General features: G+C 42.0%; 1 protein-coding gene and 1 long non-coding RNA gene across 3 annotated transcripts; one reads left to right on the plus strand and one right to left on the minus strand.

The window, feature by feature from the left end:
* Positions 1-1,821: 1,821 nt before the first annotated feature.
* LOC134165877 (protein zyg-11 homolog B) lies at positions 1,822-24,418 on the plus strand. 2 transcript variants are annotated; one of them, XM_062623055.1, is made up of 14 exons: positions 1,824-1,983; positions 7,929-8,094; positions 10,881-11,635; positions 15,064-15,204; positions 16,445-16,621; positions 16,793-16,857; positions 17,473-17,572; positions 17,655-17,705; positions 18,312-18,473; positions 18,580-18,627; positions 19,156-19,353; positions 19,447-19,499; positions 20,129-20,226; positions 22,447-24,418. In XM_062623055.1, exons 1-14 carry the CDS (start codon positions 1,981-1,983, stop codon positions 22,635-22,637), a joined length of 2,208 nt encoding a protein of 735 aa, XP_062479039.1. In that variant the 5' UTR covers positions 1,824-1,980; the 3' UTR covers positions 22,638-24,418. The 2 variants fall into 2 exon arrangements, with proteins under 2 accessions (XP_062479040.1, XP_062479039.1); XM_062623056.1 differs by lacking the exon at positions 19,156-19,353 and having other exon boundaries at positions 1,822-1,983.
* Positions 23,946-27,558, minus strand: LOC134165878 (uncharacterized). Its single transcript, XR_009965678.1, has 2 exons — positions 27,140-27,558; positions 23,946-24,556 (listed from the first exon to the last, which is right to left on the minus strand). It is a non-coding gene; the product is annotated as an uncharacterized LOC134165878 (long non-coding RNA).
* Positions 27,559-27,919: the final 361 nt, after the last annotated feature.

Here is a 27,919-nt window from a genome sequence, read left to right on the forward strand (position 1 = left end):
CGGAGTTAAAATGAATTTTGAAGACTATTTGAGAACGCTTTGTCCCAGATCAGTTCAGTAACATAACGCCACCTTGGCGAGCTCATGGGGTAAATAAACCCTGTCCACAGGCTCCCGTAGGAAGAAACCTGGTTGCCGGTCGGACTGGCGGCACCACCTGCTGACGTGCTGCCGGAATTCCAGTTGCAACTTCTGATCAAGTGTTTCCTCAAAACTTGTCAAACCTTGCAGTATCTGGGTTGGAGTTGACACACATTGTCCACGTGAAGCTAAAATCTGGCTTTCAGAATTCATTGACCCAAACCACTGATGTGTCCACGAGAAACCAAGAAGATAGATGTAGTTTGGTCCATGCTGGCTGCCACCTGGAAAGCTTTGGGCACAGTCCTCTGCTCTGGAGGCCTGTGGAAGATGAGCTGCTTTGGAACCAGCAATGCTATTTCTCTGAAAATCCAGCTTTGAAAGATTTCCATCTGCAGAAGCTTGGTGGAAATTCCTTTGACTGTGTTGGTTTAAATCCCTGCAGGGTCTGTTCTTGCTGGGGTTTTGTCTGTGCAGCTTCTGATGCCAAGTTTGAGTCAGCGCCAAGTCAGTGGCACAGCCTCTCCGTACAAGGAGCGAGGTTGGAGCGGGTGAGTGAATTTGTTAATGGGTATGGAAAGAACAGCCTGAGAGCTCCAAAACCCACCAGGATGTGGAAGGAACATGTAGTGGACTAAGAATAACGGCACAAGCCCCTTCCTAATCTGAGCCACTCTCTGTGTACATAATTATATACATTATTTCTTCTAAGCAAAGTAGATTTTTAAGGAGTTAAATTCAGAACCAGACACTTGTCAGATCCTGCACATGTAACCTATTTTCTCTACTTCAATATTCTAATCTGAAGAATTAGGACTGTAACTGAACTTTGTTATGTGGTCTCCCAACAGGCAAAATTGATAGTATTTGTAGAATATTTTGCCATCTTGCAATGAGGGAAACATAACTTGTATCAGCAGTTGTTCCTTCATGTTTATTTATGTGTTTTGCTGGCTCGCAAACAGCTACTGTTCAAAGCTGCTGCGTGTAGGATCAGCAGTTCTTTAAAAGGTTTGTGAGCACTTTATAATGTCATTTTCCTTGGACAGGGTAACTGTATCAGTCTACTTTGTATCCTGAAACAAAAACATAACTGTATTCTCTTTGCTAACAACACATTATAGTATGTATTTGTTGGGAGACAGGTCTTCACCCCTCCTACTGCGTCTGAAACCTGGAATTATTTTGTATTAAAGCTTATGTCAAAGCTGCTCTGTGCAGCAGGTGGCAAAACCGATTGTCCTGGAGCAGATTATGATTCCTCTTTCCAGAATAAACTAGTTTGTGCAGGAAACATTTAAATTAGAGAGGTCGATCTGTGAGCAACAAACTGATGATGAACTCGGGGTTGTGAGAGGCTGCCCAGAGATAAGGCACTGGTTCAAGTCCCCAGCAGCCTCCGTGTGGACAGACCCACTGGCCCTTTGCTGTAGCTTAGAATCGTAGGATAGACTCAAGTAGGTTGGAAAAGACCTTTATGGTCATGAGGCCCAACCATTACCCCAGCACTGCCAAGGCCACCGCTAACCCATGGCACTGAGGGCCTCGTCTCCACACTGTGTGAACACTTGCAGGGACGGTGATTCCAGCCTGTTCCAATGCCTGAGCACCCTTTGGGGAAGGAATTGTTCTTCAGCGCCATCTAAACCTGCCCTGGTGCAGCTTGCCCCAAGCTGAAAACAACCTGGCGGCAGGGAAGGTCTTGCACGTCCCGTAACAGGCAGCGTGTTCCTGGCGCGGCCCCTTTAAGGGAGGCGGGCTCGGCGCTGCCTCCCGGCCGGCTCGGGGACGTTCACTTCCAGGTCGGGGGAGGTGAAAAACGGGGAAAAGGCAAAAAAGAAGGAGCCGTGCTCCTGGACCCGGCTCGCTGGGCTCTCGCCTCCGGCTCCCAGCGCCGCGATGGTGAGTGAGCGCCGCGGGCCGGGCAGCCGCTGAGGGCATGGGTGGGCTTCGCTGTCGTGCAGGTGAAGGCAGGGAGGGGGGCAGAGGGAGAGGCTGCCCCCCGCCTCAGGGTGACAGAGCCCGGCGGCGGGGCGCTGAGGTGAAGGGGCCGTTATGGCGGCGCCGCGGGCCCCGCTCTGTCAGGCGGGCGCGGGGCAGGTGAGGCCGTTGGCCGCAGCGAGCGTGAGGAGGGCCCTGGGTGCGCTCCTCTCCCCCCCCCCGCCCCGTCCCCGTCCCCCCTCCTGCCCGCGCTGAGGGGCAGAACCGGGAACGACCCCGCGGGGCCGCGGCGGATCCTCGCCGCCCGCACACGCGGGGCCGGCAGCCCTCGCTCTTGTGTAACGGGTTATATAAACGGGGAGACCTAGCCCCGGCAGAGCGGAGGTTGGAGCGATGCGAGGGGGCAGCGGTTCAGCACTGCCCATGGCGCCCCTGCATCGCCTCAGCGCCGCGAGGGTCGTGGTCGACCCGGCCTCACTGCCGCCGACAGGCTCCTCTCACGGCACCTTGTGGGGGCGAGGACCGGCGGCTGCGGCCGGGGTCCCGCCGCACAGGAGCGGGGGATAGCCCGGCCGTCAGGGCCCCTCATCCGGCCGGCATGGAGGGCACGACAGGGCAGGACAGCCATCTCTCCTCTCCCCCCTCCAGCACATGCCTCCCGGCAGCCTAGGTGCCCTTCAGCCCTCCCACAGCGCTTTCCCACTGCGGCTTGCTTTGTCGAGGGGCTGTCTGGAAAGAGCCGTGCCCCCGAGAGCACGGGTTTTGTGGTATGCACGGTACGTGGGCCTTGCTGAGCGGTGTGGTGTGTAGCAGCGTGCTCGTACAGCATGGAGCTGGCCGAAACTGGCGCTGGAGAAACAACCCTTCTCTATGGAAGGCCGGCCTTGGAGCAGAACATATGGTTGCTGGTTTGGTTGCTCCTCTCTTCGAGATGAGTGTGCATATTTTGCTTTTAAAGGAGTAGCAGGAACTTCCTGGGTTATCTAGGCTCACCTTTTGTTAGTAAAAGCCTAATTTCATTTAGTCCCCTAATAAACTTTCTGTTTTAAAATAGGTACCTTTTGCGTCTGCTATTCTATTCAGTGGTTGAGGGCAGAGCTTCATTGTTTGATGCTTTGGAGCCGTGTACTGACATGTAAATTTATGGCCAAAATTCTGCTTCATGGCGTTTCTGTGCACCTTTGTTGCTGTGCTTGTCCTTCGTAGCTTTTCTTCTTCTATAGTTTTTATTCACTGTGCTGTACTTATAGGTGGCATTCATATCTCTCACCTTTTTAACCTACTAGCCTGAGAAAGCCGGTTTTGTTTCCTACTCCAAATAATCCCCCCCAGCATTCTAGTAGTTGTGTTGTTCAAACTGAAATGGTGCAGGTATCTCTTAACATAAATAGCCCTGTGAGGTCTCAGAGTGCCTTAAAAATGTCATAGTACGTCCTTGTTTTGGCTTGATGCTTCTCCTGATGACTTTTTTGGCAGCCTCACATTGCTTTCTTGTGGTTAAGCAAACCATTCAGGTTCTTCAGTCATTTCCGATTGATGAACTCATATCTGAAGTTCTTGATACTGATCTTGAAATACATGGCCTTACTATGTAGTTTTAACGTGACACTGCTTGACTTCAGACCTTTCATGATCTCTGCCAACTTTGTATCGCTAGCAACCAGTAGTTCCCACTTGTGCCAGAATAGTTAATGTTAAATTTGAGTTCTGAGCATAACCTTCGAGTCTAGTTAATAAATTGCCTGCATCTGTTTCATCCTGTTTAAGTACGATAATCATAAAGTTTTCTTTGTAACATAAATCACAGAACTGTTTCTTTTTTGCTTGCCTTTATTAGTGCTCAGCAGAATGTCGATGACTGCTGAGTTAGTATTTCTTGGTTTTAAGAATGTTCATTTTAAAAATGTAGGTGAAGTTTTGGGGCTGTGGAGACATGGAAAGCAGTTAGAAACATGGTCTGTCCAACACAAAAAACTAAGGCTCTAAATTATCTCTTATATTCCTGCTGACTCTGAGAGAAATAACTGCCACGGTCTGAAAAGTCCCTTCTCCTGCCCTCCATCTCCTTCTTTGGGACTTCAGAGAGGGGAAAAAAGCAGATGGGCCTGGTATACACTGAGCTTACACGCTTGGGTGTTGTCATACCGAGTCTGCGATTGGGTATGAATATTGAGGACTACATCATAGAAGTGGATCTGTTGGAGCTGAAATTAGTATCTGTTTTTCCACTAAACAGATTGGTTTATTGAGGTGGGAGACTCCCACCCCCAGAAAATTACCTGTGGAAAAGGTTTTATTTCTTTTAGTGAGTCTTTAAGACACAAAGCCAGAAGGAACTGAATGTTTCAGTCTGGAGTTGGTAGGATCACAATATGTATAGTGAAAAAGGCCCACACAGCAGTGGAATTTGATTTCTGTGTGAAGTTAGATTGGAATTACTGATGGAAAGCATGAGTTAAAACTGTCTCTTCTTTAGTTACTGTTGCATAATTGGGGAGTTGCGTGGTGATCCTTCCCGAAAGGAACAGGATTTTGTTTTGATACTCACACTCAGCCAGTTAATCTAGGCATAATGTCTGGTTTAAGATCCTCTAACTTGTTCCAGGTACTTTAATGCATCCCCTTAAGCTCTTTCTTCTTTTTAGCTGCATTTTGAAATATAGGTTAAATATATTCTAGCAATATTTATAATTGATTCAAAGTTTTAAAAAGAAAATGTGGAGGATGGTGTTCTTTTTGAGAACCTTTCCAACTGCACTAGTTTGTGAGCTATAAGCTGACCTGGGTGACATCATGTTGAAGTAGATATTGCATTTCAGTCCAGTAGTGTATTGAATTACTGTCAGATGCCAGTAGCCATGCAGTTTACTCCCCCTTCACCTCCCTGGACACTTGGTTGGTTGTTTGTTTGCCTTGGTTATATTAAGCACATTACGAAGTTACCTGTTTTAAAAGAATTAATTTAAATAAGCCTTAAAAAGCCCATCTAATTGCAATTATTGTACTTTTTTTTTTACTATTCCATAAGCCAGTTGTTTATGTGTCACGTTTCTCTTATAATACGCATTTTAGCTAATGAGGATGCCCAGACTTGAATCATGTTATGCAGAATTCTGTGGTTTGGAGAATTTATTTTAATACTTATTTTCTAGCCACTGAATTAATTTGATAGAATGAAGGAAACGATGAGGTAACATGAAAGTACCAGATAATTAAGATGGCTATGAAGAAATCAAATACACATAATAATTTCTACTCAAATATCGCTGGATGATCTTCATTAAATTAAAAACGATAATCCTGAGCTATGGCTGACACACATTTACAGTGTCTTTTCGGGGTATTAGAACCAGAAAGTGAAATGAGCTGAAAACAAGCACCAGCTTTCTTTTCAAGTTGTCATTCAAAACATAACTCGAGAAAGGAGCCACTTAAATCCTAACCTAAGATCTTAACTACAACTGACCACGTTTACTATGAGGTTTTTAACTGGGCAGTATCCTTTTTAAGTACAGGGAAGTTCAGGAAAGGAATGCTGCAAGCTCACATAAAAGGTTTACAGACTGCATTCACGCTGTTCTATTTCAGTAGCAGGCAGTCTAGAAAATGGTTTTATGATGTTTGTCAAGGGGTTTTATTAGATACCGATAAAAACATTTCACCTATCTACCCAGGTCACCTCGGGAGCCTTCCTGAGGTGTGTTTCTTCAGCCTTTTGGCAAAATTGAAGAAACATCACAAATATCTCCCTGTAGCTGGTATAGGTGGAGTTAAAAATGACTCTGTGGTGTTTGCAAGTGTAACTGATGCCTGCTTGTGGATTTTGTTCCTTTACTGTATGGAGATGTCCTGCAGGGACTTCTAAAGCGATTAATTCATAGGAGAATTAAAACGATCTCTCTGAATTACAGATTGGCTGGTTAGAGGTACTGGTTGAAAAAATAGTGTTCTGAGTCATATGCTAGTGGTCTATCTGCAAGGCTAAAAATTCCCACTGGAGTTCGCTCACTGATACCTAAAAGTGTTTTAATTTTCCTGGCAGAAATTGCGGAACAGAGCCAGAAAGAATGAAGAGAGGCAGGATTCTGGTTTTGTCATGTTTAAGCATCAAATTAGAAGCACAGGATCTAATGGGAGATGAGGACTCGTCTCAGTGGGACTAGTTTTCATATGCCTTTCAGTAAGGATTCTGATTTCTGTTTGAATCTGCAGCTGTCACACAAATCCTGAGCGTGTGCATTAATTTCAAGTTAAAAAGAGAAACTTCCCCTTTAAGAAAAAATGTACTAGTTTAAAGTAATTGGTTAGGTTTTTTCTGTTTAGGAGTACTTCAGGTGTTGTTGCACATTCTAAAGAAACAAAAGATGTTCAGAGTTCCTAAGTCTGCCCTTTCTTTTCATACCAGCCTAAAATTGGAGGCAGCCAAATTGCTGTTTTGTGGTAGTACAAGCAAGTTGCATCACAAAGTAAATTCTGTTTCTTCAACAATAAAATGTAATAATCAAGCTTTTTAAAAAAACAGCAAACCCCAAACCTAAGCACTTAGGAAAATGGAGTCAAAGCAGTTGGAATTTGCATGTCACAAGCTGCAGAAAGAGCTTGTATTTGAATAATTTGGAATTCCTAGTTCCCAAACCTGTACTTAAGTCCTCAGCTGCTATTAAACTGCAGTCTCTTATTGCTGTCAGTGTATGATTCATTGAAGATAAGTTCCATTCCATCTTTGCCCTGAAGTGGTCCCTCCCAGTCTCCAAATATATGCACCTTTTTTTGGCAGACTTATTTTTGTCATTTTCTTTATATTTCTTCTATATAACCTTTCATATGTATCTCTACTTCTGTGATGAGCATATGAGGCAAGAAAAGCAACAAAAGAGAAGTTAAATGAGCTAGGAAAGAAAGGTGAACTTATCCAGAACTGTCAGTATAAAAGGGAAGCTGCAGTTTTTCCTACAGATGAGATCTGGCAGGAGTTGATGCTGTTATTTTCAATATTGTCTGGGGGAGTATGTACCAGTCACTCGCCCTTCTTTTGTGTAGTGCTGGGGATGATTCACAGTGCGGCGACTCATTCTTTATGTTGATTAATCTGTGTGGCTGAAAACAGTAGACTATTATTAGACATGGAATAAAAAACCTTTGAGGTTTTCATGTATCACTGTACAATCTCAAACTCTGGAAGAAGAGTTCAAGTTTATATTCTGCCTTGTCCTTTGTACCCTGGGTTGTACTGTAGATGATTTTCAAATACTTGTCATAAAAAGGTGGAAGTTGGTATCTGTAAGTAGATAACAATGAGTACTGTAATACTTGTTACTTTGCTGCACAGAATTTGGAATGAAAATAGCTCTTTTTGAGTTTCCTTTTTCAATATAAACTTCTAAGTGCCCTTTTCAGTATCAAAAATTGCTCCTAACAATATATGAAGTTCATCTGCATTTTTAATGTATGTTGGTAGTAGGCTTCTAATATGAGTTGACTTAAATGAAAGATTTAAAGAAATAGTTTAAATCAAGAAGTAAAATTTGATTTAAAATCTTCTTTCAGTCTGTCTTGCTTACTTAATTCCCAGTAGACTTAATAAACTCAAATGATCTTATCAGCAATTACTTTTCTTCCTCTGTGGATGCAAGCAGGGCTCAGCATTACAGACCAGACTGGCTGTGCTTGTTGGGGTGACTGGAGGAAGAAGTTGCCCATCAGTTTGGCCAGTTGTTTATTGTGTGACCCAAGGCTCTAAGGGGGATGTCTCCTTTTCTAGTATTTGCCTGTTCCAATGAAAATCAGACTATCATCAAATAATAATGATTTGCCTAAAACAACATTATAGAGTAATGGAAGATCCGTAGGTGGAGAGAATGATTTGACTAAATCTCCTTTGTTTCATTGTGTTTTACGTATGACAGGAGGAAGCTTCTCCTTATTCTTTACTTGATATCTGTTTGAATTTCCTGACTGCCAACCTAGAGAAGTTCTGCACAGAAAGGCAAGATGGAACACTGTGCTTGCAGGAGCCAGGAATGTTTCCTCAAGAAGTGGCTGATCGACTGCTGCAGACAATGGCATTTCATGGTAAAAACAATTCTTTGTGGGATCAGTGAAAATGTTTTATTGGAGTGTGCTACTGAAGTTCTGGTGTATTTTGGAGTAGAATCTGCTGTTAAAACTGTGTTCCTTAATCTTTTAAGAGAAGATTTGTTATTTTTGTTTTTCCAGAGCTTCAGCTCAATGTTGCATTGGCATATAGGTGGTTCTAAATAGAAAACCCTTTATCTTGGGTTTATGATTTTAATGTTCCTTCAAATGAACCTCCTTTTAATAGATCTTCTTTCAATCGCTGAAAAAAAAAAACCCCAACTATTTGATTGTGCTACTTCCAGCAGCACTCAAATATCAGTATCTCTCTCAGAGCAATGAACTGAATTTTCTTTACTGTGTGTCCTTGTGATTAAGCTTGGAGATGATCTTGTGATTTTAATTAAAATAGCTTCTCATCACTTCTAGCACTTTTGTTGAAGTGGAATTATTTGCTGGAAAGTAGTCAGTTTCAAGAGTGGTGTACATATCTATGAAGAACACCTTGTGGTGGTCTTACATTTTATGTACTTTCCTATCATGTTCTCTGTCAGCACATCTTTGAGTAGAGGGCTGCCCTCTGCTTTGCTTGCGTGAAGCATGACAAAGGGAAATGTGTCGATAAAAGCTTCATAGCATAAAAAGAGTGAATGTATAGATTTCCCTAGAGGAGAGGCAGGAGTCCCCTTCCTGAGGATCCTGGTTATTAAGAGGTGAGACATGACACTAGAAAAATTACTGTAAACAGGCTAAGCACCCAATACTATAGGTGCAAATTTGATTGGGTCTTACTGTGCAAGAACTGATATTCTAGTTTTCCCAAATTATTCTAGTCATATACAACAGAAGGAATGTTCCTAAAGAAAGGCAAATTCAAAAAACCTACATCTTCAACATACGTGAACTTTCTGGTAAGTAATCTTTAGAGTAGTCCCAAGAAATCAGATTCAAGGAATCTGAATTTGGGGCTGTTCATCCTAGAGAAGAGAAGGCTGCGTGGAGACCTCACAGCAGCCTCCCAGTATCTGAAGGGAGCCTACAGCGATGCCAGAGGGGGACTCTTCATCAGGGACTGTAGCAACAGGTCAAGGGGCAATGGGTTAAAATTGAAACAGGGAAAGTTCAGGTTAGATATAAGGAAGAAGTTCTTTACTGAGAGGGTGGGGAGGCACTGGAACAGATTGTCCAAAGAAGCAGTAAATCCCTGGCAGTTCCAAGGCCAGGTTGGGCAAAGCCTTGGGTGATGTGGTCTAGTGTGAGGTGTTCCTGCCCTTGGCAGTGGGGTAGGAACTAGATGATCTTAAGGTCCTTTTCAGCCCAAACCATTCTGTGATTCTATGAATTACCAGAAACTTATTACCAGTACTAGTAGTGATGCAGGCAGTTCCAAACACTGAAACACCCCAACACTGTGTCAGACCATGGGATGAAAAAAGGGTATGCCAGGTCAATGGGATGTGGCTGAGGTAGACCAGGCAGAGAGCTTAGCTTGATCCTCAAATGAAAAGGTGGGGAAAAAAAAAAAAAAAAGAGAGAGAAGTAATTTAGCAATACTTTAACAAATTAAGTGGAATAAATAATGATGATTTGTTCTGCTGGGTACCAGTTGTTTCACCCCATACTTTTGCTGTCTCTGCAAAAGCCCCAGCTACTTTGTCAAAAATACCTACATGGTTTGCTCTTTGGAACAGTCTGCAAATTTGACTTTGTCACAGAGAAAATCGCTAGCTTGTGACTGAAGTCCAAACTATAGTGGAAATTATGTTTTGATTCAACTATATTGCATTTTCAGTTCTTTTCTGTGTTTGGAATGCTTGAAGATGGGAGGTAAAAAACAGGGGTGTTGACATAACCCTCTAGATTGAAACTAGAAGGACATGTTCTTCCTATTCTTTTTGTGTGAATGCTTGTGCAATCTCCCCCTTCTCCTATGGCTTTTTATAAAGCAGTAATCCTTCTGTTGAGAAGATATGAGTAAGAATCTTGGTGTCCTCAATATGTTTTGGGATAATCCTGTGCATGGAACTAAAAGTATTATTTCAGTTAGGCTGTTGCCAATATGCTAGGAAAAAAGACTACTTATGCAGAATTCTTGATACAGAGCAAAAAGATAATCTCAAACAAGATTGTTGCATTTCCTTTTTTTCATTGCTGTCTTTCTCTCCTTCCCACCCTTTCCTAGTCCTCTTTGAATCAGTTCTTAGGATTCTTTCTCACATTCAGCTTGTTCCTGAGCAACACTCCTACCTTCTTCATGAGAGATACATAGAACTTAATTATCTCAGTTTAGTTTATTGATTCTACTTATGAATTCAGTCAAATGTTGAATTAGTCAATTGAGTTAAAGCAGGATGAGGGCTGGTCATTGATTGCTGTGATACTATTTTGAGGTTGACTAGGGAAGAATAACTTTCAGAAATGTTGAAATCCTGTTTTTAGCACATTTCTAACTAGTTCAGTGAGAAAATCCAGTAATGCAGGCAGCAGGCTGAGTGCTTTGGAATCATATCCACATTTTATTTATTGCACATTCCATGTTTGGAACCAAACAGGTAATGTGTGCGTACTACATCTTAATTCATCTGGCCTAGTCTTAAACCTAGAAAGTACTGAAGGTGAGATCATAGTCTTAAAAGTGGAATCTGAAACATAAACTTTTGGGACCTGTGTCATAAAGATCTGAGAGAAACTACTTTGCAGTTATCTTTCTTTGTTAACACCTTGTACCCTTGAAGTGATATTTTGTACCACTGGAGCCAAACACTAATGCTGTTTTCCAACAGGGCTTCTCAATGATGGAACCGTGGGCATCTTCCGAGGCAACCAGATGCGTTTGAAACGAGCCTGTATCCGAAAGGCAAAAATCTCTGCTGTGGCTTTCCGGAAAGCATTCTGCCATCACAAACTGGTGGAACTTGATGCTACTGGGGTGAACGCAGATATAACAATCACAGACATTATAAGTGGACTTGGCAGCAATAAATGGATCCAACAAAATCTGCAGTGCCTAGTGCTGAACTCACTAACTCTTTCTTTAGAAGACCCATATGAGAGGTGCTTCAGTCAGTTGTCTGGGCTTCGTGCATTGAGTATTACCAATGTTCTGTTCTACAATGAGGACTTGGCAGATGTTGCTTCACTTCCTAGATTAGAAAGTTTGGATATATCGAACACCTCTGTCACTGACATAACAGCACTTCTTACCTGCAAAGACCGACTCAAGTCTTTGACCATGCACCACCTGAAATGCTTGAAAATGACCACAACCCAAATTCTGGATGTAATAAGAGAACTAAAATACCTGAATCACCTTGATATTTCAGATGACAAACAGTTCACATCAGACATAGCTCTTCGTTTACTGGAACAGAAAGACATCTTGCCTAACCTTGTGTCTTTGGACATTTCTGGAAGAAAACATGTGACAGATAAAGCTGTAGAAGCATTTATTCAGCAGCGACCCACAATGCAGTTTGTAGGATTGCTTGCTACTGATGCTGGCTACTCGGAATTCCTAACGGGAGAAGGAAACCTAAAGGTTAAGTGGGGGAATTAATTTTCCTGAAAAATTACAATGTGCAGGAAAAAGAGAGCTAATCATTTGTAACAAATGTACGTGGGTGTTTCAGAAGGAGGCTCTAGATTCATTTTTTAACTGTAATCTTTTTAACTGTTAAAATTGTAACTACTGACTTTTATGTCAAATTCCTACTTGATTCTGGCATGGATAATGCTAAATTTACATAATAGTATTGTAAGAAACATCTATTTTCTGTGCCTTTTCAGTGAGCCCTAGGTCTTGATTTACATAGCAGATCTAAGAGAGCTGAACCTTGTCTAGTCTGAATTCATTTGCTGGAATAATACTCTCTGATTCCAGCACAGTAGCAGTATGTAAGAGGTGGAGGTAGAATCTGCATGAGCTTTGAGCAATTCATGATTAACACAGCAGATATAATAAAACTTAATAACTGAGCTGCTGTTGTACTCCATCACCACTTCTATTTCCTATTGCAATACTTCTACCTATCTTGAAAGGTCTTTTGGTGCTGAGCATGTAAGAAGCAATTACTTCGGATGAAAAACCTTCCTTTTCTTGAACAAATCCTGAATTGCTTAGCCCCAAAGGATGAGATGATGCTTGCTGAAAATGCATTTATCTTTTAGTGCCAGACAACAAGACGTTGTTCCCTGTTCTGTAGATTATGCATGCACTTACTGGACAATGAGCCTATCCTGTTCCTGCTATGAAGGAGTCAGAATTAAAGAAGAAAAAGGGATGTTTTAGACCTGTCAGTGGTAAATCATCTTTGACTCTGAGTTTTGGTTTCTGCTGTGCCATGAGGATGATGGAAACTGCAGAGGGTATGAGGAAGAGTTTGCATAGTGTTTCTATAGGTTAGTCTGTCTGCTATGCAAGTTGAGTTTGCACTTCAGTTTTAAAATGCAAAATGCTCTTGTTATAGGTAAGTGAGGTAACACAGCTACACAGTTGTGTAATCTTTTTCTCCTGGAATGTTTGACAGTTGTTAATGTCAGCGTGTCTTGAGTTGTCATGGCTGATAGCGCTCAGCATGAATGTTGAAATCAGTTGTTGAAGGAAAGTTCCCATTTGGTGTGGTGATGTATGGCATCAGGCAATTATGCCTCATGTTTGGATAAAGTAATTAAATGTAATCCTTGCTATTTAGAATATGTGTTTCATTAAAGTGACTGTGCTATGAAAAGGCAGGAAGGAAGAAGATTCTGGTGGTGTCAAAATCATGATGGACTTGTAGCAGTGTGCAGTTAGCAGTGTAGCTTGCATTTTTTAATACTTTTTTAAGGCATAGCTGTCAAGAATGTAAAGAAGAGACTGTAGGCAGTGACTGGGGTTTTTCTTTTTGTAACTATACTGAAATATTCAGCAATATTCAGTTGCTTAGTTAAGGTACTGCTAAAGTATACACAGGACATAGCAGTAATGCATACAGCAAAAATAAGTATTGCTGTCTTTCCAGCGGTCCTGTGGAATTTGGTTATAGAAAATCCTTGAAAATGGAACACGAGGCAGACATTACTGCTGAGAACATGCAGCCCAAGTAGAAATTCTTCATATGTGTATAATTGGCTGCAAAACATGTCAGTAAATAGGATTGCCTTGTTCTAATCAGGAGAGAACATAAAGCAAAATCCAACATGGTATCAGTTTCCTGAAGCCTGTAATGTACTTTGGGACCTTGACACGCTTGTGAGCTGGGCTGATGCCAAGCTCATGAAGTTTAACCATGCCAAGTGCAAGGTCCTACACCTGGGTCGGAGCAATCCCAGGCACAGCTACAGGTTGGGCAGAGAAGAGATTCAGAGCAGCCCTGCGGAGAAGGACTTGGGGGTGTTGGTTGATGAGAAAATGAACATGAGCCGGCTTCAGTGTGTGCTTGCAGCCCAGAAAGCAACCGTATCCTGGGCTGCATCAAAAGGAGCGTGACCAGCAGGTCAAAGGAGGTGATCCTGCCCCTCTACTCTGCTCTTGTGAGACCTCACCTGCAGTATTGTGTGCAGTTCTGGTGTCCTCAACATAAAAAGGACATGGAACTGTTGGAACAAGCCCAGAGAAGGGCCACGAGGATGATCAGGGGACTGGAGCACCTCCCATATGAAGACAGACTGAGGAAGTTGGGGCTGTTCAGCCTGGAGAAGAGAAGGCTGCATGGAGACCTCATAGCAGCCTTCCAGTATCTGAAGGGGGCCTATAGGGATGCTGGAGAGGGACTCTTCATTAGAGACTGTAGTGATAGGAAAAGGGGTAATGGGTTAAAACTTAAGCAGGGGAAGTTTAGATTGGATATAAGGAGGAAATTCTTTCCTGTTAGGGTGGTGAGGCACTGGAATGGGTTGCCCAGGGAGGTTGTGAATGCTCCATCCCTGGCAGTGTTCAAGGCCAGGTTGGACAAAGCCTTGGGTGATATGATTTAGCATAAGGTGTCCCTGCCCATGGCAGGGGGTTGGAACTGGACGATCTTAAGGTCCTTTCCAACTCTAACTATTCTATGATTCTATGATTCTACTCCTGATCTAGCAAGTTTAAAAATACATATATACAATACAGGATACACAGAATGTGACACTTTAATCTATGAGCATTTGCTTCCCTTACGTGGCACAGTAAGCAGAACAAGTTCTGCATGCTTCCCTAAGAATTAACAAAACCCAGAGTTTGCAGTAATGATTCATTAAGTAGTAGGACTGAGGAACAAACAGTGCAACTTACAGTTATCAAGTAGATAAAATAGACTTAAATGGAAAATACAGCAGATTGGGAAGTGGAAAATTTTGCAGCTAGTTGCTGATTTAATATTCTGAATTTAAGCTTATATAAGTTAACAGCTCATAGCTTCTAATGCAGTCTTCACTGAATTTAGCTCATTGTTCAGTTTTCGTATGTGTCTAAAGTCTGGTTTTAAGAACTCTTTTGCAGAGAGCACGACTTAGTTCTTTAATAGGGTGCTGGCAAGCTGCTGTTACAGCTTACAGGAAACTTGGTGTAGGCAAGGAATGGAAATACCTTTTTTTAATGCCAGAACTAGAACCCAGAGCCAAAAAATTACAGCTAAAATACCATCTTCAGCAGTTTATCAGCTGCATTTCCCAGAGCATTCAGTTACAAGTAGTGTTTTTAGGCATTTGGTGCATCAAAAGCAACTTCTAGTTATGAAGTGCTACTTTTACTTAGTAGTGTCATACAGTTCTGCTTAAAGATACGACTGGAGCCTAATTTTTGCTTATAATGTGGATTATTCTTCATGAGGAATGTTTGAAGATTGTGTAGCTGTGGATTAAGATGGCCTGATAAAGTAATCATTGGGTTACTGAAGTATTTGGTTAAAAATATTGCCACCTTTGAAACTGCAGCTTTGCACTTTGTTAAGAACAAATATAAAGTAAAATGATCGCATCTGGCACTAAAGATTATTTCTCTGTTCATAGGTGTCAGGAGAAGCAAATGAAACGCAGATTTCTGAAGCACTGAAGCGTTACAGTGAACGGGCTTTCTTTGTGAGAGAAGCACTTTTTCATTTATTCAGCCTGACACATGTAATGGAAAAAACGAAGCCTGAAATTTTAAAGGTAAAAGGGTATCGTTTGGGTGATTGTCATGCATTGTTCCTTAAGCTGAGCCCAGCCCTCAAACCCCGGTGTAAACTATTTTATGAGCTTTTACCTTTTTTGAATGTGATTTTTATGATTGAAATTGTAATGATGGATAAAAATTAATAACTATCTAAAAAACAGTGACGTAGAAGATGCCCTGTAGTGTTTTATGTTAAGTAAAATTAATCTGAACTAAGGTATAGTATCTAAATTTAGTAGCATCTAATTCTTTTTTCCATGTAATTTTGAAGATGATACGAAGTCTTCTTCAGATGCTGAATTCAGTCCTTAGAACATATCTGTACTGGGTGAAATCAAAGCCATGTCTAGTCTTGTTCCCCAGGTACAACAGTGACTTCTGCTGATGCTTACAAAACAGTAACAATAAGGGAGGCATTCAGTGATACCTCTTTCAACTGTCACCATCTAGTATGACAGCAAGTGAATAAGTACCATTACTGTTCTATATTGTGCTCTTACTTGGGAAATCCTAGAAATTTCCTTAGAAATCCCTTCTAGGCATTGGCTTTCCAAGTGTAGAATACCAGAGATGGTTTAATTTTTACTGTGATCATAAAAGAGGCATCAGTAGGACAGATGATTTTTGTTTTCCTGTTCTCTTTCATTTGAATTTGCTGGCTTCAGTATCAAAAAGACTTTGGCAATCCATAGCCAATATGAAAAACACTTTCTTAAGTTAGATCCCAATCAGCATACATAGTTGAAATTATGTTTTCAGCTTCAGGAAGAAGCTGCAAAAGCCCTCTCCTGACCTAGCAGCTTAGGATATGATCTGAAATTGCTGGTCTCCAAACAACAAACAACTACATCATTACCATTACACTGCAGAAACTGTCCTACCTCATTCACCTCTGACAGGGTTTGGTGTTGTTTTTATCCCAGTGTGTGTACAGCAAACCCTGGATCTTTCTAGGAATCTCTTGCATTCCGTGCAGCCTCTCTTTTGACAGGCTGCCATAACCTGTGCAAAAGGACTTGGGAGAAATAGAAGTTGTCAGCTTTGCATCACTTAGCAGAAGGAAGTGTTCCTCCCGGATCTAAAATCACACCAGATGGATTTTTCCCTTAAGTGAAAGGGAGAAGAGGCAGAAACTGGGTGCTGTGAGTCATTGTGGCCTCAATTAACAGTGGATCGCTCTTGGGGTATGTGCGCAAATGTCAAGGAACTAACGTGGGCAAAACTCTTGCATTTCAGCTTGTGGTTATTGGAATGAGAAATCACCCCCTCAACTTGCCTGTGCAGTTAGCAGCAAGTGCTTGTGTCTTTAACCTAACCAAGCAGGATTTAGCAGCAGGTATGCCTGTGCGACTTCTGGCTGATGTCACTCACTTGCTCCTGAAAGCCATGGAACACTTCCCAAACCATCAACAGGTAACAGACAACGTTTTTGTTATCTTCTGTAAGATTCCCTGTCTCTTTTGGATCTTAAAAGGATTCTCCACAGCTCATGACCTCATGGAAATACATGTAATGATTCATAGCAAGAAAATACTCTGAAATATGTATGTATGTATCTGATGAAGTAATTCTTTTTCCTCACAGCTACAAAAGAATTGCCTTCTTTCACTATGCAGTGACAGAATCCTTCAGGATGTTCCATTTAACAGGCAAGTTTTATGCGGGTTGTAGCATTGCGGAATATTCTTGCTTTGTTATTGTTCTTTGGGAAGGTTTGTTTCTGGTCTCAATTTTGCTCAGTTTAAATCATTCCAGTGTGCTGGATTTGTCTGGCGTATATTGTTTTGGGCCTGTAATTCACAATTGATTATAGGTCTGAAACTCCTTTGGTATACAGGTATTTTTTACTTCACCTGGATGGGTCTATCACTAATTGTGTGTAATACAGGTCAGGATTTCTCTGAGGAACTATGGGATTGCTTTTTGTAGAGATTTTTCTACTTAAACGTATTGCCTAAATGCTTTGAAGTGTGTTGGTCTGATGCTTCAGAAGATTGTGCCAGATTTTTCCTCCTTCTTTGGAAGTAATTCCTGTATACTTTGATGTATAATTAGAAGAGACCCAAAGACAACTGGGAGCTGTCTGAGGCTCGTGCTGTACCTGTAATTTCACGGTGTACGTCTACTTTGCTTTGGTACAAGGCATAATACTTCCAGTTTCTTTTGTCTTGTATGCATTTCTAGCTGATGCGTTGTCTCTGTACCTTTTTCTTTTACTGAGACTAATGAGGCTTCTGAAAACTAACATTATTCTTAACTTCCAGGTTTGAAGCAGCCAAACTTGTTATGCAGTGGCTGTGTAATCATGAAGATCAAAACATGCAAAGGATGGCTGTAGCCATAATTTCCATTCTTGCTGCAAAGGTACAAAATACAAACTTGTGATTATAGGGTAATATTTCTAAAATCTTGAAGAAATTGTTGATATGGTTTTATTTGTTTACAGCTTTCAACAGAGCAAACAGCTCAGCTTGGCGCAGAGCTCTTCATTGTTAGGGTAAGTCTCATACTTTCCTGACAGAAATACCATCCTCTCCAGCTATTCATGCGAGCAGTATTGCTAAAGGTGCATAAGGAGATAGAACTCTTCAGAACACATTAGCCTGTATTCATTTGAAAGCATTTTAGAAGGAAAAGCCTAGAGAATTTGTTTGAGGTAGTATCAGAGACAGTAGCAATGAGACGTGTTGGCATAGATGAAAAGAAACCGAAGGGGGGAAATTGGACACAAGTAATACAAAGTAAAATAGCAAGAGATCTCTTAATTTGTCAGATAAAAGATGCTCAAAAAGAGAATATTTAAAGTAAATGGTTAGTGCTGTCAATGTTCATGTGGAATCCAAAGTTCTGCGGATGGCTTTGTGCTATGTCTAATAGTACCATGTGTGTAATTATGGTGAAAACAAAGGAATTCATCTAGCAGGCAACCACGTTCAAAGGAGAGGTAAAAAGTTTAATAGCTGTTTTGGTTTTGTATGGTTTGACCCTAAACATGTAGATCTTTGCTATGCATTACCCCAGTCGGTGCAGAAAGAAGCAGAGGAGCTAATACATTTTTTTGTATGCAATCACAACTGGGTTTTTTGTTTGGTTCTTTTCTCAGCAACTTCTGCAAATAGTTAAACAGAAAACAAATCAGAATCTCGTAGACACTACCCTCAAGTTCACACTGAGTGCACTTTGGAACCTCACTGATGAATCACCAACAACATGTCGGCACTTCATTGAAAATCAAGGGCTAGAACTTTTCATGAGAGTCTTAGAGGTAAGGAGTACAGTTTTGGTGGTGGGTTATCAACATAGGTCTATAGTTAACATGTTTCAATAGTAAACATAAATGGTTACCTATAGTTTGTTTCTTTTTTCCACAGTCTTTCCCATCAGAATCATCCATCCAACAGAAAGTTCTTGGACTTCTGGTGAGATGAAAAAGGAAACTTGCCTAGTATTTTTATGTTGTTCTTTAATCTTTATAGTGCCCGTTAATCACAATTGACATTTGGTTTTGATTGTTATACCAGTTCTCCAATAACAATAGTTATGTTGACATTGATGGTTACAGTAAACAAAAAGAGCTTTTAAGAAAGGACAGAGAGTGAAGCTTCAGATGAGTCCAAATGCACAGAGTAGGTTGAAAATCAGTGGAATTCAGAATTGTGCACTGCTGAAGTTGTGTTTGAGAATGTTAAAACTAGCCTTTAGTTTAGTGTAATCTGCATGCTAATGACCTAATTACTAATGAGGAAAACCTCTTTGGTTGGAGGTAAATTCCTACACTAGGCTGTAAAAGTGTTCAAAAGCAAGATTAGTATTTTGGCATCTGGTGGTCACCTGGATGTATCAAGATCTCACCCTGGTGTTTACTTACACAATGTCATTCATCTTAAGTATTTACCTCACTCGTATCATATTCTTTCTGTTGATATTTTCTCTTTTCCCCCTTCCAGAATAACATAGCTGAAGTTAAAGAACTCCATTCTGAATTAATGTGGAAGGACTTTATAGACCACATCAGTAAATTATTGCACAGCGTGGAGGTGGAAGTTAGCTACTTTGCAGCAGGGATTATTGCTCATTTGATATCTCGAGGAGAGCAGGCTTGGACATTAAGCCGGAGCCAGAGGACATCTCTCCTTGAACAGCTGGTACAGAAATGATGGTGAATTTTATCATACTCTTTTATGTTTTTTTCAGTGTTTGTATTTAACAATGAGTGTTCTTGGTTCTGTGTTTTGCAGCATTCTGCAATCTTGAATTGGCCAACCCCAGAGTGTGAGATGGTGGCTTACAGGTAACTATTGTCTTCATTTAGAGTTTGGAAAATAAAGTGAAGCAGATTTAAAACTTTTTCCCAAAGCAGAGTGAACTGCTGTCCAGACATGGGTTTTGTCCAGTGGAAAAACTCCTATTGGCTTAAAATACACAGTGTGTTAATGTTCCCTTTGTGACCAAAGAAAGTGAAGGACTCCTGTAAAAGACAGATGTAATGTTATTCTGCTACATTCCTAGTGAAGATACTCAGCTGCATGCCTAAAAGAGTCAGACACAAAGACTAACCAGTAAGGCTGTGCTGGTGAGCTCTAGGTTAGCACTGTCTGTCCTAGATAAAGAACCTTGAGGCCAGCAAGTACAATTAGATAATTACTGCCCATCTAGTCTTTATAATTTCCACTGGCTTTACTTCTGGTTTTAAGGAGCAGGAGGCATCCAAATGCTATGGTAAAGCATAGCATATACTCACTGTATATGATTTTAACTAGTAATTGCCTTAAACATTAAAAGGCTTGCCTGCTGCATCTAAAACTAGTTTACCAACTGTCTCTCCTAGTTAAACCTGTAGCTGAATGCATAGACAACGTGTGGCCTCTGAAGCAGTAACACCGAGTAGTAAAGTAAATTGCTGTTCTCCTTTTCTTACAGGTCTTTTAATCCATTTTTTCCACTACTTGGCTGTTTCATGACACCTGGTGTCCAGTTATGGGCAGTGTGGGCCATGCAGCACGTCTGCAGCAAAAATCGTATGTATTAAGATACTGTCACCCTTAAAATTTGTATTAGTATATTATTCACTAGCCTTAAATGGGGAAAAATGAGAATTCCTAGGGTATTCACTCCTAATCCTCTGGAAAAGACTACATTTAGGCCTTGGCTAAATGGGGCAGGGGAGGAAAGTAATAGAATTTCTTTATATCCTTTTTATTTACTGGAATTTTACTGTTAAATGCACAGTGTTCATTCCAAACTGTGGATGTGTGTTAAGATTAACTAAGTTTTTGGCTTGCAAAGTGTTTTTGCTCAGAAATGTAAATATTAATAATGGGCAACAAATTCCTTTTAACAGCAATGATTGTAGCAGTTAGTGATGTCTTTACTATGAGAGCACAAGTTTTAGGTAATCCTCATTGCTAATCACCATTTTGCGATAATCTGCTATTACATGAAACTCAGTTTCTTGATTTGTCTTTCCTATTTGCACAATGAGAACACCAATGTCTTGTTTGTAAAATGATTTGGGGGCGTGTGATGAAATCCCCAAATGTTGGGGAAGGAAATAAACCCCCTGAACACTACCTAAATGTAGGAATGAACAAACCTTCCTGGCTTTTCATGCCCTTTTTGTTTTTGACATTAAGTGGGTATGATATGAACGTGTGTATTGTCGTGAACTTCTACCAGCTGGAAAGCAGCTTTCCTCTGAAATATTAGAAGTATTTTCTGTGCCTGCTGTTTTAATCTTCCTGAGAGCAGTACATTTATGCTTGTTTATCCCTGTCCCATAAACCATTATTTTTACAATGAGAAGACATTTATTTGGGATCAAACAAAAACATTGCATGTTATATAATTGCACCTAAGTGCAAAGTACTGTGAGGACTTTTGCCATGTTGAAGTAGGATTGTTCTGACAAGGCTTTTGTACTGGTCAGACCATGGATAACAGTTTTTGATGAAGATCCTGTAATTTCTCTTTGGGCCTCATATATGTTCTCTATTTATTTTTAGCACCTATTTTGTGGTGTTGTAACCTCTGAGCTTTCAACATGCCACAGAGTTTTGTGTTGGTAGTAACTGCTGTGTAGAATGGAGAGGCTGGAAGTACTCTGTGAACTCCTGATTTGAGCTCAGGATGGTATTTGGGAAGTCTGATGGTAGTTGGTGCCAGGAGCTTCTGGACAAAGTTGCAGAGAAACCAAATGTAATAAACTACTGGGGGGAAATATATTTAATTCTGAAATATATTTATTTGACGTTTGGCACCAAGAAAAATTTTTTGTCCTGGAGAGGAGATGCATTCTCTTTTGAGTTCCTCTTTTTAGCTGAAGGTGAAAAGTAGTCTGGAATTAATGGGATTGATTTTTCTTGTTTATTTTTTCTCCTTTTGCTGTTTCTCTGTATGATATGAGCTAACTTAACAAGAATACTAGTAGCACTGCAGTAGCTGTGATCCCCAGTGGAACACTTAATGTGAACATTTAGTGTTGCTTCACCGCGATGAATGGTGAAATAGGGCACATCTGAGGTAACGCTCTGTGGATTGCACTACAGTCCTCCTGATGTTTATGCAACAACTTCTGAACTTGCATGTTACATTAGACATATAGGTCTTTTTATACCTGGTCCTTGCACATAACACTGGAGCTGATGTAGGCATGCTTTCAGCTTCATACAATCAATAATGAAAGTGGAAAAAAGTAGTATTGTATCCCTGAAAAGCCATTCATAGCAGCTTCTAACTAGTTGAAGGGCACCATCGGTAGTGTTTGGCAAACTGGTTTTGGAGGAACCAGGTCCTACTTGCTCACACAAGCCTGTTTAACTGATGTGATGTATCTGAAACCATTTTCTGGTAACTTGTACCAGTGTTTTGGGTGAAGGTGATATTTTTACCTGGATACTCATAGATACTGTAGTATTTTAAAATACATATATATGCACTTAAAATACCTGTAGAGGAGGCGGATGGAGAGAGGAAATACTATGCATATTACAGGGCACTTTTCAGTCGACTAAGACAGACATGGAAACACACCTGATTACGACTGGAGTCCTGTCCAAAGACCTCTGTTGTTCTCTTGTCACTTGGTAAAGTACAAATGCACTTCTGCAGACACTTTACTGAGTGTCCTAAATGCTGCCTTGTCTAGGAGATGAAAGTGGATTTGAATCACTGTTTCCAGTATCTGCTACATTTACCCTAGATAATGGTTTTTAATTCCCTTTTTTTAAATCTTATTACAGCTGCCAGATACTGCAGCATGTTAATTGAAGAAGGTGGTTTACAGCATTTATACAACATCAAGGAAAACGTCCAGACTGATCCACACGTCCAAAGGATTGCTATTGCCATCCTAGATAGTTTGGAAAAACACATTATGCGTCATGGGAGACCACCGCCCTGTAGAAAACAACAACAGAACAAACCAAACTGAATGCTGCAGGTATAGGAGTGTAAAGTATTGTCTCTGTAATAATCCTTTCTGATGTGTGTGTAGTTGGAGTTAACTTGTAACATTGTGGTCACCATTAAAGTGATTTGCCAATAATTGTGGTACCCAGAGCCATGTACGGTAACCATTGGTGAAGGTCAACTTTAATGGCAACCGCATATGCAACATGTAAAGGGTAACTGCTTGAGCTGGTCACACCTCTAGGATTACTGCTGGCTACAAAGACAGGGACTTGTACAGATCTGGAAAAAAGACTTCTAGGAATATCTTGTTTTGTGACCTCTGGGAGAGAAAGTTATTTCATCCCTATGATTGCTCTTCATAACACTGTTTACCAGTTTGGTGTTTGAATAGAACTGTGTGTGGTTGTGAGATTCAACACTTTTACACATTAAAACAAAGGTACATGCATGCAGGTTACAAGAGACTTCTAACTAAGGCGACCAAAATGTCCATTGTCTCACAACCCTTCTAAACACAAGTAGGGTCTTCAACTTCCTTTTCCTTTTGCCTGCAAGCTGTGTTTTGTTTTCCTGACTGCTAGAACAATGCCTCTTTGCAGTTCAGCTCTCCTGAGCCCTCCCTGCTCTTGCTAAGGTGAGGACCGGCACTGCATCAGGGAATGGGGAAACCTGCTAAAGTAAAGCAATAGAAACAGGATTAAAATGAGACAATACTGAAAGGATGAGGTAAGCTTGAGATTTTAAATTTGATAACAAGAAGGAGGTTTTGTTGTTGTTTGACTGCTTTTGGTTGTGTGTGATATCTTTTGTTTTCAGAATACGGAAAGGGAAAGGAGAAGGCTCATTAGTGCAAAATACTGACTTGTCTTCATCATGAAGGGGACTGCATGTCTTTGTAAGAGGCCCAGGATATTTGGTCACCTTATTTATAAGACTAATGATTGCTCTGTTGTTTTCTGTAAATACTCTGTCAGTATTGTGCAGTGAATTATATTTCCAAGTCATCACAATGCAAAATACCACCCAATGTTCTATGTAAGCCCTGTGTCAATTGCTTTTTGTGGAGTGTGTAATTTTACATAAAGATGCTAACTGTAACAACTTCTTTCTTTCTACGGGTTTCAGTGATGTGTTGAATGAAATATATTGCACAGCATACAGATGCCTGATAAAATGCAAGTGATGGAAGCAAACTGCATGTCCATTCAAATTCAGTTTAATTTCAGGTATTGTTTTTGTTTATCTGGTTAGTCTCCATATTTCTATGGCAACTGACTGATATTCAGAGACACTTCTGTAAATACATTAGTAATGAATTAAAAAAGAAAACATGTTTGGTAGTTTATTTGCAGGGATGGCTATTTCATGATGACCATTATTTTGCTATTTTTAACTCCTTCCTTCTCCCAAATCCCATCCTTCAAATAAAAACATCACCTCTAATCTTCAATAATCTAGTTATTGTGTATTTCAGTAACTTCAAAAGGTACTGATCCAGTAATTTAATCAATGTTGTGGAACTGCTTTTTGTACGAAAGTATAATTTGGCCTGCGTAATTTTCATGTGTGTATCTGGTTATATACAATTTTCTTGATTTGATTGTATGAAGGTGGTTTAAAAAATGATAGTGGGCCTGCAAGCCTTTACCTACCACCCTTCTGAGCTGTCTGCTATAGGACTTCTGCTATGAACTTTCCGTTACATGAAATGGCACACAAAACTTGTCAAAATTGGTGTTAATAGAATGAAAATAAATCAATTGCTACACGATTTTAAAATAAAGATGACAACTCTCCTTACAGTATTGTTTTTTCCTAGTAACAGGAGAACTTGCTGAAGCATCTTAACTAAAACTGTGTGTGTGTGTCGAGGGACGTCTTCTACTAGATGCAGCTCAATATGAATGTGATAGTCTCAGTCAGATGGTGAAGCTGCTACTTCATTGTCGTGGTTTAAACCCAGTCAGGTAACTCGTTCGCTCACTTCCCCCCCTTTTCTTGCCCTCCCCCTGCTCTCGGAGGGACGGAGAGGAGAATCAAAAAGAATGCAACTCCCACGGGTTGAGATAAGAACAGTTTAGTAACTAAGGTATAACACAAATCACTACTGCTACCACCAATGATAATAATGATAAAGGAAATAACAAGGGAAGAGAATACATCATCTCACCACCAGCCAACCGATAACTCGCCCCCCCAGCCCGACCAAGCTCTGACCGATACCTCCTCCAACCCTGCAGTCTCCCAGCCCTTCCGGCTAACTCCCAGTTACATCCTGGGCATGACGTGCTGTGGTATGGAATACCTCTTTGGTCAGTTTGGGTCAGGTGTCCTGTCTCTGCTTCCTCCTGGCTTCCCCTCCTCCCTGGCAGAGCATGAGGCCCACAAAGTCCTTGGCCAAACCAAAACATCGCTTGTTATCAGCTCTGTTCCCGAGCTGAAAGTCAAAACATTGCACTGCACCAGCTACCAAGAAGGGGAAAAATGACTGCTACTGCTGAACCCAGGACATTATCCACCCCTTATTCCATACCATTCACGTCATGCTCAGATCCCACATTTTCAATATAACATCACTCTTATCTCGGTGCACTCTTAACTTAGTGCATGGACCAGTCCCTATAAAGCTGCTGTGTCCATCTGGTCCATGATGTCAGGCTCCATCTCTTGTAACAGTCTTCCAGAGCAGGAGAGACTGTGTGCAGTGTTCACACTCGTGAATAACCTGGGCAATAGTGTCCATTGCTAAGTCCACCCCTCGATCATGAGTCCATCTCTGTGTTGCATCTCTGCTCTGATGGCCTGAAGTGCCATGGGCCCACCAGGCTCAAAATAATTCACTGTCCCCTTCAGCAGTTTCTGCAGCTTGTTGCTGGGGACTCCATACAGCTGCCTTCCATCTCCAATGCTTCCAAAGCACTGGAGGGGCCCAGTGGACTAGATACTTGCCCATACTGTCCCACACACCCTGCCACTCATGACTGTCCAGCCTTGGAGAAAACCTTTTGGTCCCCCTATATCCTTGTCTAACCCCAGACAAGACCCAAACCTGACTCTGCTTAACTTTTGAGATCAGACAAAATGGTTGTGGGTAGCACACACTCTGTGTGTGTGCCAACATGCTGATCCCCATCACAATCAGCAGGCAGGTCCCAAGGACACCCAAAGGCCATTCAAAACCTCCAGAACTCTCAAACGATGCTGCTGTACTTGTCACTGGGGCTGGTGTAGCTGCTGTACTTGTCACTGGGGCTGGTGTAGCTGCTGTGCTTGCCGGCTCTCCCACCGCCAGCTTCTCTTTTCCTGAGTCCAGCTCTTCCTCCTCTGCCTTGCTGGGAAATGCTGCGTGGTCTCCTGCATCCTCCTGGGGCTCGGCTCTTCCGCGGGGCTCGGCTCCTCCGCGGGGCTCGGCTCCTCCGCCGCCTTCTCCCGCTGCTCTGCAGCCGCCTCCTTCCTCTCCTCGACCGCTCCGACCTCCTCCACCGGCAGCCGTCCCCTCGCGGCCTCCGGCCCCGCTCCCGCCGCCGCTCGGTCCCCGGGGCCGCTCTCCCGGGCCGGTTCGGCTGCCGCCGGCTCCCGGGGCCGCTCCCCCTCGGCTCCCCGCAGCCTCACGAAGATGGAGAGTAGGGCGAGGGCCAGGACGGTGAAGAGCAGCCGGACGGCCAGGTGCAAGTCCACGGCCACGTCCGTCCCGCCGTGCTGCTGGAGCCCGCCCGTATTACAAGCCATTGCCATAAAGCACAGTGAGACAAGAACCTTAGCCCAGGCCCCATACTTGATAAACACTATCACAGCAAATACCGGCTCTACGTAAGTTACAACATTCTGAAGCTGTGAGATCAAGAGAAAGAACTCTGAGAGCCAATAAATCAGCATTGTGACGAGTGACTATTAATCCAGTCAAATCTGTCGTTATCTCAACCCTTCGTGCCCCACTTTGGGCGCCAAAAAGAACCGTCGTGGTTTAAACCCAGTCAGGTAACTCGTTCGCTCACTTCCCCCCCTTTTCTTGCCCTCCCCCTGCTCTCGGAGGGACGGAGAGGAGAATCAAAAAGAATGCAACTCCCACGGGTTGAGATAAGAACAGTTTAGTAACTAAGGTATAACACAAATCACTACTGCTACCACCAATGATAATAATGATAAAGGAAATAACAAGGGAAGAGAATACATCATCTCACCACCAGCCAACCGATAACTCGCCCCCCCAGCCCGACCAAGCTCTGACCGATACCTCCTCCAACCCTGCAGTCTCCCAGCCCTTCCGGCTAACTCCCAGTTACATCCTGGGCATGACGTGCTGTGGTATGGAATACCTCTTTGGTCAGTTTGGGTCAGGTGTCCTGTCTCTGCTTCCTCCTGGCTTCCCCTCCTCCCTGGCAGAGCATGAGGCCCACAAAGTCCTTGGCCAAACCAAAACATCGCTTGTTATCAGCTCTGTTCCCGAGCTGAAAGTCAAAACATTGCACTGCACCAGCTACCAAGAAGGGGAAAAATGACTGCTACTGCTGAACCCAGGACATTCATGAAGTTCTGCAACCAGCAAGTACAGAGATTGTAAATAATTTTCCATACCCTTCTTGTTTTGTTCCCCCATACTTCAAGCAGTGAGCAGAATTCTCTTAAGCTGAAAAGTATGTATAAATCCACTAAACTGACTTGCAGTTACAGAAGGATCTCTTCGCATACCTGTGCAGCCTTTAGGAATTCCTGCCAGGGTAGGGTAATCCTGGAAGTGACTTTTAAACTCTTACATTTCACCTGTGGCATTTGACATCTTTTTTTTGAGGGATGAAGATCCTGACTCTGCTTTACCTTTGCAGATCTTTACACAGGAAACTTGTATATGTATAATCTCGTAAGGTTACCTTAACCACGGAATTGCTGGGTTAACTTTTGGCACATGGGAAATTCTGTTTTGGTTTGATACTGTCATAGAATCATAGAATAGTTAGGGTTGGAAAGGACCTTAAGATCATCTAGTTCCAAGCCCCCTGCCATGGGCAGGGACATCTCACACTAAACCATGTCACCTAAGGCTCTGTCCAGCCTGGACTTGAACACTGCCAGGGATGGAGCATTCACAACCTCCCTGGGCAAGAAGTCATACCAGGAAGTGATGCCCAGTTCCAGTGTGGTAAGCTACTTCTTATCAAGTATATATTTGATGATCTATAATATATTTACTAAAAATATATTTCCCTAGCTCTACCAATTCACTTTTGCTTGAAAGCTCCAGTCTAGGGTAGCAGGAATCTGTAGAGGTGAACTATGTGGCATGTCTCAGTGCTGGAGAATTTC

This window comes from Pezoporus occidentalis, unplaced genomic scaffold (assembly GCF_034315485.1).
Source record: "Pezoporus occidentalis ecotype Australia unplaced genomic scaffold, CSIRO_AGI_Poc_V1 ctg25, whole genome shotgun sequence".
Taxonomy (NCBI): Eukaryota; Metazoa; Chordata; class Aves; order Psittaciformes; family Psittacidae; genus Pezoporus; species Pezoporus occidentalis.